Source organism: Pituophis catenifer, unplaced genomic scaffold (genome assembly GCF_029215685.1).
Source record: "Pituophis catenifer annectens isolate HBS135680 unplaced genomic scaffold, rPitCat1.0.hap2 SCAF_2, whole genome shotgun sequence".
Classification (NCBI taxonomy): Eukaryota; Metazoa; Chordata; class Lepidosauria; order Squamata; family Colubridae; genus Pituophis; species Pituophis catenifer.
Window position 1 is genome coordinate 205,512,413 of NW_027256882.1, and position 9,967 is coordinate 205,522,379.

The 9,967-nt window shown below is 39.2% G+C and overlaps 1 protein-coding gene across 2 annotated transcripts; it reads right to left on the reverse strand.

The window, feature by feature from the left end:
* Positions 1–1,416: 1,416 nt before the first annotated feature.
* Positions 1,417–9,758, reverse strand: KLF4 (KLF transcription factor 4). Of its 2 annotated transcripts, XM_070935488.1 has the most exons (5): positions 9,162–9,758; positions 8,776–8,899; positions 5,791–6,712; positions 5,533–5,697; positions 1,417–2,805 (listed from the first exon to the last, which is right to left on the reverse strand). In XM_070935488.1, the coding sequence occupies exons 1-5, from the start codon at positions 9,164–9,166 to the stop codon at positions 2,630–2,632; spliced, it is 1,392 nt and encodes a 463-aa protein (XP_070791589.1). In that variant the 5' UTR covers positions 9,167–9,758; the 3' UTR covers positions 1,417–2,629. The 2 variants fall into 2 exon arrangements, with proteins under 2 accessions (XP_070791589.1, XP_070791588.1); XM_070935487.1 differs by having other exon boundaries at positions 5,533–6,712.
* Positions 9,759–9,967: the final 209 nt, after the last annotated feature.

A 9,967-nucleotide genomic window follows, 5' to 3' on the forward strand; every position in this document is an offset into this window, starting at 1 on the left:
TTTTAATTTCATATGCTTCCTGCAAAAACTGATAATTCCATTTGAAAAATATAAACCAAATGCTTTCCCTACAAATTCCATGAAAGGTAAATCTTCAATTCTATAAAATTATATGATTTAGAAAGAGGCGTATTTTCAAAAACAAAGGCACATTTATGAAGGTACTATGAATTTTGGTAATCAGATTCAAATAAAAGTTAAATGTCAAACAGTAATAATAGTCCCGAAGAATGCTTCAAATGATAACTTACACCAAGTTTTGCTTTATCAGCAGTTGGGAAATACGATCTGAGCTTCAATAAAAAGAAACTCCCACTTACATATACAGGTATTTGCAGTTTTAAGCTAAAACAACGAGAGTCTTTAACCTACTTAAAGAGATTTGAAGTTTTATAGCAACACATTCTACCCCCGAGTCTTGAAAATATCATAAAAACAAATTTTAATTTGACAAAATTTCCTTTTGAAGATAATGTAACACTAGGTCTAAGAGATATAGGCTCAACTTAAATAATTATTTCAGATATACCGTTTTCCCCAAAATAAGACATCCCCTGATAATAGCTTTTGAGCGCATGGCAATAAGGCCAAGCGCTTATTTCAAGGTTCAAAAAAAATATAAGACAGGGTCTTATTTTCGGGGAAACACAATACTTTGCAGATGACCAGAATGCCTAATAAAATATGTTTAAATAATAAATATATCAAACTCTTAGAATGTTTGGACATTACCAACTATCTCTGATAGTTTTTCTCCCTAAATTACTACATAGTATTACATTATTATTATTTAACCACATAATAGTTAAGGTACACTGCAACATGGCTTCTTTGCTTCATAAAAATTTGGCAAACTGAATTATTTCAGAGAAACTGTAGCATGGAAGGAAAAAAAAACCCTATTTAAATATTTCAAAGCGATTAAGCTGGCTATACAGGAGTGTATATGGATTCTGAAAAAAATGAAGTTGGGAGGATTTAATTAAAACATATTAATAATAAACATCATTTATATATATATCTCACTGTGCTTGATTAGAACCAACGCTGAATTGTTTGGTTCTTACTTCCTGATAAGTATGTTTAGGATTATAGCCCAAAATAATTTATTTTGGGGATAAACTAAACTGAATTTGATGAATTTACATCAGAGTAAAGATGACTAGAAGCAGTGCAGAACTTAAAATATGGAGTCATCACAGCTCTTGAACATTATGTCTAAATATAAACTATTCATTAAGCTTTTTATTGCATCATATTAAAACGGTTTAGAAAAAGCATAAAAATCCACTCAGATAAAATAGGTTTATTTAAAAGTTATTTTCAGCAAAATGAATATGCAAAATACAAACTCTGTCAAAATGTTCATTTCACTTCATAGTTTACAAAATATACAAAATAGAAGTCTCCTTAAATTTATATTACATATTTAATATGTAAAGACCTATATAGAAAAAAATTTGTTCTGCTTAAGGCATTTTTGTGAATAAACCATTGTACAAGTTATTGCACATTGAAACCACAGTGCATTACAGACTGTCTGCATAGAAAATTAAACAAACACAAATAAACCAGGTTTATTAACCTGATTTAGGTCATCATTAATTGTAGATCGGAAGACAAATGTATTTCCTTGTCAAATATGCAGCAGTTTGAGAACTTTGGCTTCCTTTTTTGGTACCTTAAGAACCAAATGTCATTCAGCACCATGAAAATAGACTTTTAACCACAACTCTGTACCTGAATTTCTTCTTCTTCCCCATTTGACATAGTTTACTAATGGCTTTTGGAAGGTAAAAGAAATTGCAAGATTATATCATGTTTACAATATTGCATTGAAAAGAAATTTTAAGGGAATTTAGGGTGAAGACAGGCATGACATTCAAAGAGTAATCATAGTGGATTTATCACTATTGCCACAATATGAGCCAGGCTAGCTCAATGCTTTGAAATTAATATGCCTTTTATAAAATCAAATGGTGCATCTGGGATCAAGCTTGTATTTCTCAGCTTCCTTGAGGCATGCTGTTTTTAGATCCCATTTAAATACGATATGTACATTTGCTTTCTCCCCATAACAATACACCTTTTAAAATTGTTACAAAAGTGCTTTGGAAACTTAGTTTTCTCTCTTCCAAGGAAAAAAGTAAAGCGTTTGGCCTGATTGAGGTAAAGAACCTTCAAAAGCAGGGTTACTGTTCTACTAGTGTCATATTTGTCTTCACCAGTTGGTTCCCTACGTAATTTCCCATCCATTCATCCACTCATCCATCCATCCATTCATTCATCCCTCCCTCCCTCAACATTTGTGTTAACCCTGATATCCTTGACTTCCAGTCAGTCCTTGGCATTCTGTAGTCCAGAAAGATTCAAGTCAGATTTTTTTAAAAAAAATGGAATGATGATTTTAAATCCAGTCATTGTTCCCTTTGTTTAGTAAAAAAAAAATCCACATTTGTTTAAAATTGTTCATTCCTTTTGATCCCCCCCCCTTTTTTTTTGGAAGACTTCACTGGGGTTTTCTGTAGTGCTTTAAAGTGGAGTCCTTCCCTCGTGTGGAAGACAGTCCTTGTGCTGTCAAATACTGAATCTTCTCCAGGCTGTAAAGGTAAAGTTCCTTGTGTCCTTCTCAAAAGTGTCTCTTCATGTGTAAGGCGAGGTGGTCAGACCTGGAAAATGCTCTGTCACACCTCTGGCACTGGAAAGGGCGGTGGCCTGTATGTTTTCTGTAGTGACGTGTAAGTTCATCGGAGCGGGCAAATTTCCAGCCACAGCCTTCCCAGTCACAGTGATAGGGCTTCTCACCTTCAGAAATAAAGAGCCACATCAATTACTTCTGCATTTGGGGCAAATATTGGAACAACAAGCCTCAATGAATGGACCACGAAATAAATACAAGTCCGTTTCAATTATCGTTAACGAATTCTGCAATGATTAGAGACACCTGTTATTATCCTTGCGGATTCAGGAAAACTTGGATATGTGTATTCTATTGGCCGAGCAAAATTGTCTCATATGAACTGTTGCCTATTTCTTTCCCCAGAATTCTGAAAAGTAGTTTAATTACATACATATTTTCCTATAATGCATATATACATTTAGCTCACAGCCCTTTCTGTTCACTAGGTTTGGAAAAATTAAAAAAAAGCTGTAATAATTACGTGATTGGAAACAGCCAAATGAAAGAAAATGAACGGGAATAGGATACTAAACCTGTAACTATGAGAGCCACCTGTGGCTAATGAGAATTGTTTTTGGGCATCCAAAGAGGCACATGTTACTTTTTTTTTTTTTTTGTCCTTTTTCACTATTTTAGGGCATTTCCACTTTCAAAAGATTACGCTAAGATAATATTCGTGGTTGGCCAGGACTTATTTAAAAATCAGCACATGCTATAGGTAACAATGATTCAACTTTATCACCAATTATTGCAAAATATTATCTGTCAGCAGCCTCTATGTACTCAGAAATCAGGACATATATAGAAACATAAAAAGACAATAAACAATTTTACTGATTGTGTGGCAATATGACCTATGCGCTCCTTTTCTTAATTTTTTTTCTGACTGCTTCTGGATTAAAGTAGTATGGAACTACAGTACGCCTATCATTTTTCAGCTACAGACAAAACCAACCAACCAAAAAAAAAAAATAATAATAATAGCATAAAGAAACATGTTAGTGAAGCTTTCATGTTTAACTATATGTTGTTGCTTTCATGAAAGTTTCAACCTATCAACCTTGTTTCTTTTAAATTCTTTAAATTTCTTTTAAAGTTCATTCTCCTAAGCCACCTGGAGAACTGAAAGTTTAAATCCATGTCTGAACTGTGCACTTATACCACTGTTACCACAAATGGGCTGATAATCTCCACCATTCTTATATTGAGGAAATGCCACTGAAATCAATGAAGATCAGTGTTTCAAACTAGGATGTTATCTTGCTTAGTTTTTTTTTTTTTTACAAGGCAGCTCAAATTATTTAAATGGAGATAAATCCTTTAGAATAACTTAGAAAATATTGGGGTGGGTTGGTAGAGTTCATGTTCCTGCACTTTTAACACACTGTTAATCGGAAAACACATGCACGTTGCCATTTTAAATATATTGATTTAAAATTAACCTCCTTTGGAAACTAAGATACTTTCTTCCGAGACAACATGGGGTATGTGAAGTAAACTGACATTTTTCAAAATAATATGTCATAGCTTGTGGTCTATATAAATCTTAGCAGCAAGAACCAATTAAATTGATTATTTTTGTCACTTTATGCAGGTGGCTGGAAAATCCAGAATTAGAGATTTTCCAGAGCTAATTATCAAGAGGACTGTTGACTGGCAGTTGCCTTTATGCACTGGGAAAAAAAAAAGAACCATCAATACTTTGTGGGAGAGCAGTCTGTTTTAAATAAATTCAAAACAACTCCCATATAAAACTTGATTTCCTGGATCATAGTCAGTAAACTAAGATTGGGTGATTTATAGAAAATGAGAATGAATAGGAATCGTAAACCCAAAACAAGAGCAAGAAAATAAACAAATTGTGGTTATTTGTAGCATCCATTTCCCTGAAGAAACATGTCAATAATGTTATCAGGATAAACATGCTTAATTCAGTTTGGATTTCTAGCTACCTTGTAATTAACTAGCCACATGGCCACAGCCAGGCAAGCAGTGCTCAAGCATCTATCTGCAAAACAATTCCTCTGCCAGGAATGAGTCATTTTGAGCCATTTTAACCAACACCTTCAATCTGAAAGCAAATCCATAATTGTAAGGGACTTTTGACAGTTAAACTCCTATGTTAATGGACAAGACTACAACCCACTATTTAATACAGTTGTGAAACGGTGCTATTCTAACTCCTTGTGTTAATAACAGAGTTGTGTTCTAATCCACACAAACTGAACCCTAGCAATTTTTTTCCCCTCAGGGATGGATGTGGTTTGAGGGCAAAACATGGCTTTTTAGAGTGTGCCTGTTATCCATTGAACAGGATTTGTAGGTTTCTATCAAAATCCGCCGTCCCCCCCAACACACACACAAAATCCTAGTCAGGCAATTCTGAGAAAGGACAAAAGCGTTCACTCATATATGCCATGGATCATGCTGCACCTCTCAAATAATTCCAGGACTTTTCGCTAGAGTTGTAGGAGTTTAAAACTGCAGTTCTAAGCACACTCAGAGATACCGCTTAGAAAACATTCATAGGATGATTGCTAAATAGTAGTTAAAAGTGGTGTGAAAGTGGTATACAATCTTTCTTTTTCCACCCACTATTATCTCTCATCAGACAGGTTCCACTGGCTCTAAAAACTAGAGTATGGACTTGACAGAGGGATAATGGCTGGGTCCATTTCTCTACACTTTGTACGCTGAAAAACATGTAATCTACAACATCTGGCCAGGAGTCAGAGGATGTCTAAGCAATAAACGTGACTAATCCCAATTGCCTTTCAGTAAAATGCTGAATTGTCTATATTAGAACAGTCTTCTCATATTATTGGAGCAAAGCATTATTAAACTGCCCTTACCTGTATGGGTCCGAAGGTGTGCTTTGAGGTGAGAGCTCTTTGTGTATGTTTTACCACAGCCTGCATATTCGCAGGTGTGTGTGGCAGTCCTTTTCCTGGGCCATGACCTCCGTCCCCTCTTGGGCTTGGTCTCTTCAGAGAGGCAGCTCCCCGAAGGCATCAACTCTAGAGGTGAAGAGGGCGGAGTCAGCATCATCCCTTGTACCAAGCGAGGCATACTTAAAGGCTCTCCAAAAACATTTAGATAGTAAGACTGACCTTGATACTGGAGGGCGTTGGGTGGCAGCTGCTCTGGAAGAAAAGGAGGGTAGGCCGGGCCAGGATGGTAGCCTGGAGGAAGTGGAAGAGTTGAATGACTTAAGCCCTGGGGGGAAGGGTGGCAGTCTCTAGGAGACATCATCTCCTCTGGAGTCAAGGGAGGATTAGTCCTACTAGGTAACGGCCGACCCAAAGAGAAGTCGTGTGGTTGGGCCCTTGGACTATTTCCATGAGATTGGCCCATGGTGCACGAAGGGGCTGCCTCTTGCTTGATTTTGGGGCACATTCTGGGCACATGGTTGTACACCGAAGGGGGCACAGATCCATCCGTGCAGGGGGAAGCTGCAGCAGCAACACTGTTCTTGATGTGGTTATTGCATTCTCCCATGTTCACTGTAGCCTTCAACACAAATTTCCCATGAAGGCTGCCTAGTGGAAGAGGTGGTGGAGGAGGTGGCTGTTGGGTCTGCTGCTGTTGCATATAAACAGGGTCCAGATCTGGCCTCATCAGTTCAGCTACAAATCCACCCGAAGGGGACACATCATTTATATCAGCCAGGTTGAAAGGGGCAGCTGGAACATGTTCTCTAGTGTACATTATACCTCCGGGGTGATCTTCCCTTTGCAGCTGGTAGGAAAAATCACAGGTGGTCACAGGAGGGCAGGTGCTACTTGTGACAGAGGGTGAAGAACCAGGAGCACTCACAACTGCAGCAGCAGCTGTGGGTTGCTCCTGGGGCATCAGAGAATTCGACAAGATGAAATCAAAGTCCAGAAGCTCATTCAACTCCTCTGTCTCCCGCCTTGACATAGTCCCACTGTTGCCGTTTGTGGTGTTTTCCAGCTCAGAAGAGAAGTCAAAATGCCGTCCTGTCAGTACAGGGGGGATCCGCTTGAGGTGAGAAAGCTCCTCCCTCCACTTCTGTGTGAAGAAGATAAAAAAGTAGCATTAATGGAAAGTCTCCTTTTGTTTGCTGGCAAAATCAACTAAGCATTCAAGTAGACTTTTTAAGTGTAGAAAAGCACAAGAAAAAAACCAGGTACTAATTATTAATAGAATACAGCAAAAAAATAAATCCTTAAACGCTTAAAATATGACTTTTTGGATCGTATAATTGAGTTAGCAACTCTACCATAATGCTACTGGGTTAGTACTCTTTTTTTTTTTTTAACAAAAAACCCTCCTCTATATACATTTGAAACAGTGGTTTTATAGCTTAAAGAAATCAACCGCTGAAAAGTGGAGCTATGAAATTAAATATTCAACATTGTGAGGGTATCTTTGAGAAAGACTGACTTAAATTCTGATTACAAAAATATATGTTAGAAATTTTCTTTTCAAAAATCTGCTACATGAGTTTTTAGGGCCAGGTGTAAACAATTTTCAAACTATCACACGCTAATACAGAACTGCTCATTTTTCTTCTCCATTTTGTGCTATGTGATTTTTAGGGGGACACAAAGTAGTCCTAGTTTATGAGCCTATGCCAGAATTTTAACTGTCAAGTCTGAAACTACAGGGCTTAACTAACTCATTTTAAAGCCATAATTATTAGTGTCCAGCATGAACAGCATTCTGCTTAAAAGTCACAAGATAAAAATAAAGGCATCACTTTGCAATCCTGTCATTAGCTTATACTTACTATACTGCCTCTGCATATAGATTATATGTACATTTCCAGTACTTTTATCTATGTATTAAAGCTTTCTTCCAGACTCAGTAAATGTGATGAATATACATGACAGAAACACCCCCCCACACACACACACACAAAAAGGATTTTTGATGTAGTCATAGATTTAGGAAAATACAAATAAACTAATTTTGCAATAACTGCACATGCCACATTAATGCATTAGATTGTTAATGCATTAATAATTAGACACATGTAGGCGTTTTCTGAGGCTGCATGCATTATACAATAGCAGCTAGAGAAGCAAGGCATCAGCCTGAAACGATACAAAGAAAAGCTAACCTAGGCATATGAGTAGGTGTATATATTTCCAGAGGCTGCCAATGTATTAAACATCTCCATCCACACCCATGATTTTGGTTTGTGATACGCCACATATTTCAGTTTCTTATTTAATGCATTGTATTCCTTCATGGTATATTTTTCTATTCATGGGTGTTTCCTCTCACTTCATATAAAATGCTGAATGTTTAAACTTGAAGTAAAATCTATGCCTATGCAAATGGTAAAGAACTTTTTGCCACAATCCAAGAATTGAAGGAAAAGTAAAAAAAACAAAAAAAAACCCACCTCTGCATTTACACGGCACACTGAACTACAATTAGCAAACCACATTTTAGCCAAATGGATTGCCAAACCCAGCCCAGGACTTTAGCTGATGGTTCCTTGCGTTGAGCAAACTCAGAAAGACTGAATGAGTACATCATGATTAAGTTAGCCATGGTGCATTTGGGGCTAGTGCGCACCCAGTGTGGATTTGTGTGTTATGTTTTTAGTAAGGCAGTTAATCTCTGGATTACCTTGGAGAAAAATCTCATATGCTCATAGATAGGTATACCTATAAAACTATACCACAAAAGTTAGAATGGTTTCCTTTACTTTTTTTTTTTTAAAGCCTGCTTCCTGTTTTATAGTAGGGATAGCTGCACCAGGGAAGAACTTTTGTTTTATTTCTGTAAATCTGATTAGAACTCTGGTCAGAATCCAATTGCTTTCTAGATTCTGGGGGAACATGTTTCTTTGAGCCTTAAAAATAAAAAAAAATTTTTTTTTTCTCCCCAAACTGTTCATCAACGCCCAACTGCTTTAAAAATAAGCAAAAAAAAAAAAACAACACCTCCCTAATTCGAGAGTTTTTTCCCCCCAGCAAAGCTAGGGGAGGATTCGCCGCGTTGTACAGTACTTTCTCAGGGTGGCACAAGAAGCCAACTCTACACCTGTTCAAGCACATTCTCATGCATTTATATGCAGAATTCCTCCGCTACACCCAACAACCCCGGCGAATACTCACGTTGTGGCCACCTGCTTGTCTCAAGGCTTTTTCCCTGCCGGTCGTGCCCGCCGTGGCGAAGGTGGAGATGGAAGGGAGGAGGGTGCCGCTGAGTGCCATGTCAAACTCGCCGGGGGGCGGCTGCCTGCAAAAATGTCAAGAGGGAGAGTAAAGCCACCGGCGAGGGACGGCTGCATCCAAGAAGGAGGGAGCGAGGGAGGGAAGAGAGGAGAGGGAAGGAGAAAGAGCAGCTCCGCCGCTGGATTCTGCACACTGAAACTTTTTTTTTTTAATTCCAAGATCGGGTCGAGGCAGGGGCGGGGGGGGGGGGGAAGAAAAAGGGGTAGACCAAAAAAAAAAAAAAGAAGAAGAAGAAGAAGAGGGGAGGGAGGAGGAATGCCACCCACCTCATTAACGTGTCAAGAGCCGCTGCGTGGTCGGAAGGCACAGAAAACGGCTATCTAGTTTAACCTAGTTGTGGAGAAATATATATGTGTATATATATATATATACACACACACACACATATATATGCATATACACACAGTATATTGCAAGTGGAATAGTCACGCTAAAAAAAAGAAAAAGTCCTTTGGATGAAAGACTGCGGAGATGTCTTGCAGCGAGCGACTCCTACGAGGAGGAGGAGGAAGAGGAGGAGGAGAAGCCCCGCCAGGGAGTAGCAGCAGCAGCAGCAGCCGAAGCCGCTTCGCAAATCGGCGGCAGCGTCAGCAGCAACACCAACAGCTGGAAGGCGCGAGGCAATTCCTGGGGATTCCCTGCTCGCGCCGCTGCCATGAGGGGACTTCTGGAGTTTCCCACAGCCGCCGCGTGTCCCTGGCTGGCTGGCTAACTGGCGGGCGGGGCTGGCGCTTTTTCTCTTTCTCTCTCTCTCTTTTTTTTCTTTTTCTTTTTTTCTCCCTCTCGCACGCGCGCGCTCCGGCTTTTTTTTTTCCCCCTCTTCTTCTTCTTCTTCTCCTTTCTCTCCCCCACCTTTTCGGCGGAGAAAGGATGCCCGCGCGGCCCGAACTGTCAAGCCGCGCGCCCGCCGTTGCCTTACTTATAAACTCCAAGCCAGCTCCGCCCCGCCCCGCCCTCGCCTCGGAGCCCCGCCCATTTGCGGGGGCTAGAGGAACGTCGCCCTGACGACGGGAAACAACAAACTTTACTCTCTCCAACACGTGGGGAGGGGAAAGAGGAAGGAGGGGGGAGA

Bases quoted from the DNA above. Each gene is read 5' to 3' on its own strand.
- KLF4 (XM_070935487.1), bottom strand. The intron at 6,713-8,775 runs GTGAGTATTCGC...TTCTTCACACAG, and splicing joins GACAAGCAGGTGGCCACAAC to AAGTGGAGGGAGGAGCTTTC. The intron at 2,806-5,532 runs GTAAGGGCAGTT...TTATTTCTGAAG, and splicing joins ACACCTTCGGACCCATACAG to GTGAGAAGCCCTATCACTGT.